General features: G+C 30.3%; 1 protein-coding gene across 2 annotated transcripts in view; it reads left to right on the forward strand.

The window, feature by feature from the left end:
* The window catches only part of LOC109710759 (proline-rich receptor-like protein kinase PERK4), an 11,880-nt gene extending 2,904 nt beyond the window's left edge, over positions 1 to 8,976 (forward strand). For both annotated transcript variants that reach the window (XM_020233505.1, XM_020233513.1), the window contains exons 4-9: positions 1,133 to 1,219; positions 2,254 to 2,324; positions 2,441 to 2,517; positions 3,213 to 3,360; positions 3,683 to 3,844; positions 8,487 to 8,976. In XM_020233505.1, coding sequence (XP_020089094.1) covers positions 1,133 to 1,219; positions 2,254 to 2,324; positions 2,441 to 2,517; positions 3,213 to 3,360; positions 3,683 to 3,844; positions 8,487 to 8,765 — 824 coding nt within the window. In that variant the 3' untranslated portion in view covers positions 8,766 to 8,976. The remainder of the gene's footprint in view (positions 1 to 1,132; positions 1,220 to 2,253; positions 2,325 to 2,440; positions 2,518 to 3,212; positions 3,361 to 3,682; positions 3,845 to 8,486) is intronic.

Below are 12,449 nucleotides of genomic sequence, written 5' to 3' on the forward strand. Positions count from 1 at the left end.
CTGAGCTAGGCTGGTATACTATCGGTAGCACGGTGGCCTCCGTGCTACCAAGTTGTTTTCAATGATGCCGCTTCCAAATCGACGATCGGCTCCGTTAGACTTGATCTACACTACTGAAAGTATTTGAAAACTAAATTTCATAATTTTTCGGCATTATTTACCTATCAAACGAGTAGTCTAAAAATGAACGGCTAAAAAACAAAATTTCCTAAAAAATGATGATAAAAGACTTGAATTTAAGATCAGAAGTACTGATTTTACTCTAAATAGTGAAAAGAATTTTCTATAAAAATTTCATCAGGTTTGGATTATTTTACACCGTTAAATTCACAAGTGCATCACATCTACCATTAAAATTATTAATTTTGAGACCTTTTGATCACTTGCCAAATGATGTCAAAAAATTATGAAATTTAGTTTCCAAATATTTTTAATAGTGTAGATCAAGCCTAACGGAGCCGATCGTCGATTTGGAAGCCGCATCATTGAAAACAACTTGATAGCACGGAGGTCTCCGTGCTACCGATAGTATACCAGCCTATCTCTCTCTCTCTCTCTCTCTCTATATATATATATATAAAAGAAAAAAAAAAGTTGATTGAAGGTGAGCGGCCTCTACATTAACATTACAAAGTGAGATTTCATATATAGATATAGAAGATTATTATTATATATTAATTTTCTCGTGATTTTTGTTATCATAATTTTATAGTATAAAATATGAAAAGATTAAAATTATATTAAAATATTTTGGATAATCTAAAATATAGAAATAATGCTTTTAGCTATCACATTATCAAACTAGCTAGACCTTACTGATACTGATGACACGCTTGACACGACAATAGAATAGCTACATATATTGTTTTGAGCTGACATTAGATTATCGGGATATATTTGCGGGATCGCAGAGAATCTACAAAGCAATCTCTAATTATTTATAATATTGTATCCTTCAAAATAGGCTCTTATATTAGCATTATAATAAAGAATAATAAGATGTTACAATATTATAAACCACTTAATTAGCTAGGCTTAGTATAGCACTTCATCAATTCATTATTTTTTTTTCCACTTTATTATTCTATATATATAGTTTATTTATTATTGTGTTCATTAAAAAAATGCACAGGAAAGGGTCTCCCAGTGCTGGACTGGCCAACACGACTCCGGATCGCATTGGGATCTGCCAAAGGGCTTGCTTACTTGCATGAAGACTGTGAGACCTCTTCATTAACTCTAATTCTTTAAATTAAACCTTCTTTTTTTTCGCCTCGTATATTTATTTATAGGCTAAATTACAGATAATCTCCTTATAAATAAGTACGTGAGATATAATTATTAGATGCTTTGTTTCTTTTTCTTTTTCTTTTTTTTTTTGAGAGAGATAGGTAGCACGCTACCCGCTCCGTTTGTTTCATTTAGAAATAAACTTAGCTAGAAATGTGAATCAACTGGGATTCGAACTTGGGTCTCAGGTACCAACCAAGTCCTTTGCCAGTTGCTCTAGGGACGGTCGGTTATTAGATGCTTATTTTAATGACGAGCATGCTGATGATGTAATTTTATTTAGTGCTATTTGTATATAGCTCTCTATAAGCATATCGAATAGCAGATATATTTATATAAAGTTCAACTTTTTATTTTTATCTCTAGAAAAGTCCTAGTGTTTTTTCAAATATACTCTTAACTGTTAGGATCCGTTAGAAAAGTATAGTTAGTCATAGATAAAATACTTAATTCTGATTAGTGAATGAGATAAATAATTTTTTTTTTTTCTATTATAGAAACTAAGAAGATAATTTTTTAGAGGATATTTTTGCATATTCTAATAGTTGGAAATTTTAGAGGTACATATCTGTGATGAGAAAAATATCATTTTACTAATCTGCTACTCTAACGTACGTTAGCAAATCATAGGGCACAAATATGAATATCACTGTATTTTTGTAGGAACAAAAATAAAAAATGAAACTTTGTGTAGGAATTTATTTATTATTCGATATGTTTACAGGAAGCTATATACAATTAGCCTCTTTAATTTAATATTAATTTCTTATGTTAAATAATTTGATTCGGTCTTTGGACGTTTCGGGTAGGGATTTTTAGCTTTTTTTTTTTTATTCTAAGTTTCGAATTTTTATTCGGGTTCAGTTTCGGATTATACAAAAATCCATAATATGTGCTACATTATTTGTTCCTTTACTGTATCTAATAATAATCTAATTAATAATTCTTTAATTTTCATTGAAGGTCACCCTCGAATCATTCATCGCGACATCAAAACCGCCAATATTCTTCTTGATAATAAATTCGAGGCTATGGTACAAAAAAATTTTATTGATCAATTTATGCATAAAAAAATAAATACAATGAATTAAAATTAAATTTATGTAGTTTTTTTTAATTTATATATATGTATTTGAAATTGCTATTTCAGGTTGCTGATTTTGGATTGGCCAAGTTATCTTCTGACACCAACACCCACGTTTCGACACGTGTGATGGGAACATTCGGGTAATTTTATATTAGTTTTTTTAAAAAAATATAAAATTTATCTGAACTGTAGCGCATTTTTCATAAAATTTTATACCGTAATTTTAACTTTTTTATAGAAATATTTTGGCATCTCCCAAAGATAATGAATGGTAAAAACATTGCAAACTTATTTGAACCATATATTATTTGAATTGACTATTTAACTTTTTTTTATTTTTGATTTTACCATGTAGCCCTTCAATTTATTTGATTTAAATTACTCATCAGTACTTCTTTAACTTTAAAATTTAAGTTAATTTTTTATTTTTAATAAAATTATTCTAATTATACCTGTAAAGATAAATATCGTATTTCAGTTTTAAAGTCAAAGCACTATTGACTAATTCAAATCAAATAAATTGAAAGATTATATAGTAAATTAAAATTTTGAAAAATTGAATAGTCAATTCAAAATGATCCATAGTTCGGATAAGTTTTATATACGTTTGTACTTATAATGGGATAAAGTTTAATTCTTTTAGGTTTAGATATGAATTTTTAAAATCTGTCGGATCCGGGTTAGGGTTCGGGTTTTGGGTTTGGAGTCGGTTTGGATTCGGGTTTTTGAAAATTCGCCCCGAATCCGACCCATTGACATCCCTACTCTTGATCTAGTGTAATTATATGTACATATATACTTATTCTGATCATATATAGATTCTGATCATATATAGATACTTGGCTCCTGAGTACGCGTCGAGCGGCAAGTTAACAGAGAAATCCGATGTCTTCTCGTTCGGAGTGATGCTCCTCGAGCTCATAACCGGGCGGCGGCCCGTCGACAACACTCAAACCTTCATGGAGGATAGCTTGGTTGATTGGGTGAGTACCGCGACTGTTCTTGCTTATTTCGATATCTCGGATTCAAAAGTGTTGCGAAAAAAAGCTCATTGGTTTGCAATTCAATCGAGTTCGGCTCAGTTTTACTTCTGTTCGAGTTCTCGAGCTGGGTTCAGCTCGCTCGAGCTCAGCTTTAACCATTTTTTGATATTAATCAATTACTTTACTTGGCTCAAAAGTGTGGTGAGCCCAGATCGAGCTTATTTACGAAACTCGAACTCGAGTCAAGCTCGATCTAAGCGTAATTTAAGTAGCTCGAGCTCACGAATTTTGTTCATCTTACAATTGAACTCGATGGATCTAGGCGAGGCCTCTTATGATCCGCGCGCTGACTGAGAACAACTTTGAAGAGCTGGTCGACCCGCGACTGGAGAAGAACTACGACCCGACGGAGATGCAACACATGATCGCGAGTGCCGCTGCTTGCGTTCGCCATTCCGCTCGACGGCGCCCTAAAATGAGCCAGGTACATGGATGAAACATTCTCCAAAGCTTATTCTAACATCTTATTATTAAATTGGATTAATTTCATACATGTCCCTATAAATATAATGAATTGCAAACATATTTTTATAAATTTTAACTTTCTTATGTTGTTCCTACAAAAGTCCTAATATTTTTAAATATGTCCATGCCGTTAGAATCCGTTAGAAAACTTAGTTAATCATAGGTTACATGCTTAACCCTGATTAGTTTATGAGATAATTTGATAATTTGATAATTTTGGAGGGACATATTTGAAAAGAGATATAAAAACATCAGAACTTTTGTATGGACCACATGTGAAAGTTGAATTTTGTAGGGATATATTTGTAATTCACTATATTTGTAGGGACCTATACGCATTTAACCCTATTATATTTATGTCCTACTCTAATTGTTTCAAAGCTAAAAAAAAAGAGTAGTTTTTGATAATTTTGAGGGGTATATTACAAGCCAAATTTTAAAAAGAGGGGTTATCAATCTTTTGTGCAAATTTCAATTTGACACTTAATTAACCTATGAATTTTTATAACTGAGCATCTATATGTGATTTGGATGTTGTTGTAATCTTAGGCCCCGTTTGGTTGGGGGGATAAGCGGGGATAACAAACGTTATCCTCGTTATTCCGCCAAACGGGGTGAAATTTGGCCGGGATATTTTATCCCGGTCAAACCTTGCTATTCCCGGTTATCCCGGAATAGCAAGGGATTTGCTATTCCACCATTTTGGTAGAATAGCACTATTCCAATGCTTAATTTCAAACTTAATTAAAATTATAAATTGAATTAAAACTAAATTATATAAATATAATATGTTATATATTATAATACATTATTTTTATTATAAAATTATTAATTGTACTATATTAATACATATTATTTATATTTAAATATTATAATAAAATTTATAATAAATTATATTTAAATATTATAATAAATTCTTTTTATTAAATTTAAGTTTAAGTAGAATTTTTAAAAAATTTATAAATTTATTATAATAAATAGTTTTTATTAATTGTTCCCACCCCTATTCTTATTTTAAAATTTTAAAAATTAAAAATTTAAATTTTTAAAATTTATATATTATAATACATTATTTTTATTATAAAATTATTAATTGTACTATATTAATAATTATTATTTATATTTAAATATTATAATAAAATTTATAGTAAATTATATTTAAATATTATAATAAATTCTTTTTATTAAATTTAAGTTTAAGTAGAATTTTAAAAAAATTTATAAATTTATTATAATAAATTATTTTTATTAATTGTTCCCACCCCTATTCTTATTTTAAAATTTTAAAAATTAAAAATTTAAATTTTTAAAATTTATAATTTATAATCTCAAAATTAAAGTTTATAATTTTAAATTTTAAATTTTATATTTAAGTTTTGATATTTTAATTTGAAATTTAAAATTTGATATTTTATATTTTTCAAATTTAAATTTGATCTTAAATTTAAAGTTTGAAATTTAAAATTTAAAATTTTGAATTTAAAATTTGAGATTTTAAATTTCAAAATTTAAAATTTCAAAGTTAAAATTTTAAATTTAAAAATATATATTTAAAAATTTAAAAATTTAAATTTAAATATAATAAGAGGATAATATGATTATTTTTTATTTATAAAATCTACTATCTTTTTTATTAAATTCCTCCATTGAAATCAAAACAGATGTCTACATAAATTGACACATATATGAGCATTTTGATCCTATTAAAGCTTTGGGGGTTTTATTTATATACCCCATACTACTATTAAAAGTTTTCAAATTACTCTTTATTGCCCAACATATTCTTCTAAAATTCAATCCTATTAGTAAACCCTAGGAAAAAAAAAATATTTAAGAGAATTTTTTAAAATCAGTAAAGATATTATGGTCATTCAGAAATAAATAAGATACATTTTTTAAGTTTTGAAAAATATATTACATATTATCACTAAAATTTTTGTAGAAACGTTTTTTGAGTAGAGTTAAAGGAGAAGTATTAGCAACTTTTTTATTAGCTTCAAAATAATTTCTCTCCAATGTTCCTATTTTCAACTTTTTGTGATTGTACATTTTTTATTATCCAAATTCTACAATAGGAAATAGTGCTGTTAAAAAAGTACTACATAAAATAGTGGGGTACTAAAAAAAGCTGTAGAGTATTTGACTAATTTTATTATAAAATTCTATGTAGAAGTTGTTTGGTAAAAACTCAACTAAATTATTGTAAAATAATATAAAGAGTTTTAGAAAAATATGAATTTAATTAAACCGCCCCGTTATTTTTTACCTTCTTAATTTTTTGTCTCAAAATTTAAAAGAATTGGTCTAAATTAACAATTTTATTACAATTTTAAAAAATTCTATAAAAGTTATTATTCTTAATCACTCGTTAGCAAATAAACTTGTGATAATTAATGGCCAACATTTAATAAAATTATTATATTCAATAATAATTTCTCTTTAATTAACTATATAATTCAAATAAAAAAATAAAGATTCAAGAGATGTCAATTAAAAAACTAAAGATAAGAACTAAATTTAATAAAAGTACATATATATATATATATATATATATATATATATATATATAGAGAGAGAGAGAGAGAGAGAGAGAGAGAGAGAGAGAGAGAACACAATATGCATATAGAATAGGGATGTCAATGGGTTGGAATTCGAAATTTATTCGAATCTGAACCCGAATGAAACGGATATATTCGATGCTAAATGAATATGGATTCGGATATGGATATAAAAATAAAACCCGACGGATATGGATTCGGATATGGGTTTGACTGTACCCGATCCCAACCCGAACGGACCCGAACCGAATTTATTTGTATTATATAAAATATATATATAAAATTTGATGTTTTGTTTGAACTTGTATTTTAAAATTTAGATTTAATATATATATTTTGAAATATTGAAAAAATAAATAATTGTTTCGGGTTTCAAATTTTCGGTTTGGTTCGGGTTTCGGATTTTGGCCAGGTTCTGATTTGGATACGAATTTTTAAAACCGTCGGCTGGCTCGATTCGGGTTGCGGTCTCGGGTTTGGAGTCGGGTTCGGTCGGGTTCGGATTTTTAAAAATCCGCCCCGAATCCGACCCATTGACATCTCCTAATATAGAACGCTAGGGACTGTTGGCTTGCACGTAGTTGCACTGTATTACAGTTGTAACTGTATATAATACAAATTCATTATTGATTTGATGTATTTAACTTCAACTCCAGCATTAGAACTGTAGGAGGAGGTCCAATTGCAGCAGTTGAAACTACGCCCAAATTGCCGCAGTTCCAACTGTAGCAGTTGGAAAGAGTAACTTTAAATAAAAGATATGTTTACCTTCTTAATATTTTTTTAAACAACTTTTTTTTTTTTTTTTTTTACATTGGAGAATCACACCATCACATACATAAAATGATAAAATTTTAAAAGTTATTTCTCAACTACATTTAACAAATAAATTATTTATAGTTCCAGCACTTTCTACTATATACCAACCAAACAAGATGCATATAGTTCAACTGCTATATTTCAACTGCATATATTTTGAATTATACTGTGTTGGTGTAAATATTCAAAAAATAAGATGTTAGTTTACAAAATAATTTAAAAAATATCAACGAGTCGATCAAGCCGAGGCACGGATATCTCGCTCTCTTTAAGGAGATTCAAGCCCTCTGCGGTTGGCAAAGCCTTTGAACCGATACAGCAGAGCACCGACTTGTCCCCTCCAGAATACAACGGCTCGACCCTCATCGTGTGGCTTCACCAACTCTGCACAAGTAGATGAGCCCAAAGCTCTACCAAAAGAAACACCTTTTTTTGACCTTCTCTCTCTCAAGTAGAATATAGATATTGTAGTTTTTTTTTTTATGTTATGTGGAAGTGAATAGAGAAGCCTCTATATATAGGTTTCAAAAGTATAGGTTACAAAAGTATCAAACCCATAGGTTACATAGTTAGTGCTATAGGAGTTTACATACGTAAATGAACTTAATTATGTTCACCTTATTGAAGTAGGTTCACATATAAGTTCACAATGAATGCAAACTAAATGAAGTGGTAAATTCACATGCATAACTATAAATGCAAGTATAGGTTATGCAAAGGTTAATAAAATTTATATTAATAATAAAATGTAACAACATACTGTATTTATAATTATATCAAACTAAACCGCCCTTAAGTTGCAGTTTGTTATAGCCATATTTTGAGTTACCAAACAGTCCAAAAAAGCACGTTCACCTAAAACCGGAACCAAACGGATACTGTAACATTTGCCGCATGAGCTAGACCAAATATGACAAAGCACAAAGATTAGAAAGTTAAATCTAGAAATATGGCATTAAAACCTAGTAACTATGGTGCATTTTTTTTGAGATAGTATCTAATTATATATCTTTCTAAACTTCAAAAATAATTTATTTATTCTCGAAAGACAAAAATAACCTTATTGATTTTCAAAAAATTCTATTTTTCATAGGATTTACTAATGGGATTGGTTTTACAAAGATATTTTGATAATTTCAAAATAAATTTGAAAATTTTGAATAGTAATAATGGGTAGATAAGCAAACCTTTTTTTTTTTTTTTCGAACAATTATCTTTTAACAGGTCGTTCGCTCACTGGAGGGCGACATTTCGTTGGAGGACTTGAACGAGGGGGTGAAGCCAGGCCAGAGCTCGTTCTTCGGCTCGAGCTCGGACTTCGACTCGAGCTCGTACAGCTCCAACATGCGCCAGTTCCGCCGCATCGCCCTCGGCAGCGGTGAGTTCAGTAACGAGTACAGCGGCCCCACCAGCGAGTACGGCCTCAATCCATCGGAATCCAGCTCCTCTTCTGGTGAGATCAACACCAAATCCACCGCCACCGGAGTTAGCCGACGGCATTAGAAAGTAACCAATGTTTTGAAATCCAAATTGGAAACTTTGAATCGTGAAATCTGATCAGGTTCATTTTCGGTTCGGTTTCAAATTTTAACACTGTCGTGAAAGACTTATCTACCGCTCTTTGAAGAAAACAAAGGCCTACAGCTCTATATACAGCTCAGTTGGTGTACTATTAATAGTATATGAGTAGTATATTTTTACAGAGTTTTTAACCTATTTGACTCGTGCTCTTCTGGCGAGATCAACACCGAATCCACCGCCGCCACCGGAGGAAGCGGGCGACATTAGAAAGTACCCAATGTTTTGAAAGCCAAATTGGAAAACTTTGAATCATGATTTTCAAGTTCATTTTTGGTTCGATTTCAAATTTTAACACTGTCGCGAAGGACTTATCTACCACTTTCTGAAGAAAACAAAGGCCTACAACTCAGCTGGTGCATTATTAATAGTATGTGAATAGTGCACACTATAGACTTTTAACTTATTTGACTCTATCGACGTCCCTAAAGCAAGTGGCAAAAGGACTTGGTGGTTGGTATCCGAGACTTAAGTTCGAATCCTAACTGATTCACATTTCTAGTTAAGTTTATTTCTAAATAAAATAAACGAAGCGGGTAGCGTGCTACCTATCTCTTAAAAAAAAAAAAAACTTATTTGACTCCAGCTCCTCCTCTAGCGAGATGAACACTAAAACCACCGCCGCCGCCGGAGGAAGCTGACGACATTAGAAAGTAACCAATGTTTTGAAAGCCAAATTGGAAAACTTTTAATCATGATATTTTGAGTTTATTTTCAATTTCATTTCAAATTTTAACACGGTCGTGAAGGACTAATCTACCACTATTTGAAAAAAACAAAGCCCTATAACTCTATATTGAATTCACTTGTTGGAGTATTATTAGACTAAAATACGAAAAAAAATTGTTAGTATCTTTTTTTTTTTTTTTTTTTTTTTTTTCTTTCTGTCTTTTAAAAAGCTATATTTTATCACATCAAAATTTTAAATTGATACACTTAGCCCCCCTCTTAGGATTTTATCATGGTTTTGTTTATTTCATATAATTTATACCAAAATGTCTCTTATAATAACACGAATACATTTATTTCTTTTTTCTAAAATAAGTATAAGTGCAATTACACCATTTCACCTCTTCATTAACGTTATAAGCCTTAAAAATTTTGCAAATTTGAAGGGATAAAATATACATTACAACAGAATTAGGTTATAGCGACACATGTTTGGGACACTTTTGTCTAAGTGTTCCATTTATGTCAAAATTTTAAAAAAACATCTACTAATTCCTAAATATAAAGCCGAATTCAATAAAAAATAAAAGTTTACTATACTCAACCCATCCAACCTAGCCCATTTGGCCCGATTCCAAACAGAAAGGAAAAAAAAAAAAAAAAAAAATCGATTAACATTTTCGCTTCTCCCCTCACTGAATCTACTGAAATCCTAGACAAAGGGCCCTTCCCTCTCGTCCTCCTCCGCCACCGCAGCCAATGAGGTAGAGTTTCGGCGGTTGCTAGATACTTAAATAAGTGTTGTTAAATTAGCATTACTTTTTTAGGTTATAGCGACACTCTTTAACCGTCGCTATATACCTAGCGATCCCACATATAGCAACACTCTTTAAAAGTGTCGGTAATTTAGCTAGTAGCACTGTTTTTGACCTATACCGATATTTAAAAGTGTCGCTATAAACCGTTTTTGTTGTAGTGAATTAAGGTTTTCAAAAGTTAGTGTAAAAAGTGAAAAATTAGATATTCGTAGAAGGATTTTCTATAATTTTAGTGGTGTTGCTAATAGTATATAAATAGTATATAGTATTGACATTTTAGCCATTAGATGCTAGAATTTATCCTTTAGTACCCTTCAGTAGTAAGTATCCAACGGTTAAAAAATTCGATAGCATACACTAACGTAACACCTGAATAGTCCCATATCAGATGGGAACGAAATTGTAATTGGATATGAACACTAATAATCATAATCGAGCTTAAACATTTTGCATTGCTGGTTTTTACCCAATGGGTTATTATTGTTAGCATGCCGAATCGTTATATTTGGTATTAGAGGCGGTTCACCAGTCGACAGTGTGAAATGAGTTTCAGCTGAGTTAGGGTTAGAATGACAAGTTAAACCAAAGTCTGAAAATGATAGACTAAGTCAGGATCATAATAACAAGACTAGTGAGATAAGTCTCACATCGCCTTACTGTGTGTGATTGGGCTGATGAGGATATCAGGGTCAAAATGGAGGAGTCTGTAATATCTTGATAATCCCATATTAGATAGGAACGGAGTTATAATTGATATAAGTGACCATGGGCAATAGTAATCATAAACAAGCTTAAACATTTTGGGCTGGAGAATTTGGAACCAACTTCTTAAATCTAGTGGGTCGGATCGTTACAACTATTCACCTACTACTAATAGTATCCTAGCTGCACTATATAATATATAAGATAATTAACTAACACTTAATATAAAAATTATGTAACTCTGAAAATTTTTTATTTATTATCTGCGGGGTAAGACAAAAGCTGGAAGGTGGTGTTTGTAGTATATATTGTCTATTTTATTTTAAGAATTTTATTTTATTTCTTGTATATAATAAGATCTAGAGTAGTAGTATTGATTTTTTTTTTTTCTTTTATAGGGAATTTAAACTCTAATTTTCTAATTCTGGTCAGTTTGTGACGTATTATTAAGAAAAAAGTAAACAAACGAAAATGGTCTATTGTTGTTTTAATTTTTTTGGAAAAATTGCATGTTTGGTCTTCAAACTATGAATATGGTGATACTTTGGTCCTCAAACTTTCATTTATTATAATTTCTAATCCGAACTTTTAGAATAGTTGCAATCAAATCCCACAACTAATTTAGTTAGCTAAATATTGATAAGTTATTAGTGTAAAAGTAATGTTAAAGTATTGTGATTGATCATGCAAAATAAATTATAATACATTGCATTATCAAGAGAATCTTCTTCAATAAGTGAGAGTCTCATATGAGAAAAAATTAGTAAAGTGCATGCTTTCGCACCATCCATATTTCATATATGCTCTTGCAAGAAGATCAAGTGAGTATCTGGATTAAGATTAAAAAAATGCCATTTAAATCTTGGTGTACCTCGATGTTAAGAAAGTAATGGAGAGGATCAAGATCTTTCATTGCAAACTGGATGCCAAGTTCATGAATAACATTATGAATAAGATTATTACTATCAGTAATAATAATATTACCTATATATATAAGAAGAATGGAATTCCATTATGAGAAGTGTGAATAAGAAGAGCCATGATATCCCAACACTAGTAGATATCCTGTGAAGCCCCAAACTAAGCATGAGGTACTTATTTTAACCTATAAATCCATTTATAGAGTTTACAAATATGAGTTAGAGTAAGAGGATCAATAAAATCTAGAGGTTGTTGCATATATACTTTTCCCCGTAAAATGCCATGCAACGAGGCATTGTGGACATCTAGTTAATGAATAGGCCATCCAAAATGAACAGCAATAGCCAACACAATTCAAATCATGGAAGGCTTTGGCAACAAAATTAGAGGTTTCACTGTAATCAAGTGCAGGTTGTTGATGATAACCTTTGGCTACCAAACGAGCGTTATATCTTTCAAGATTATGTCATTCGAGAACCCAACGATAACCAACAACATT

The sequence above is a fragment of the Ananas comosus genome, linkage group 1 (genome assembly GCF_001540865.1).
Source record: "Ananas comosus cultivar F153 linkage group 1, ASM154086v1, whole genome shotgun sequence".
Classification (NCBI taxonomy): domain Eukaryota; kingdom Viridiplantae; phylum Streptophyta; class Magnoliopsida; order Poales; family Bromeliaceae; genus Ananas; species Ananas comosus.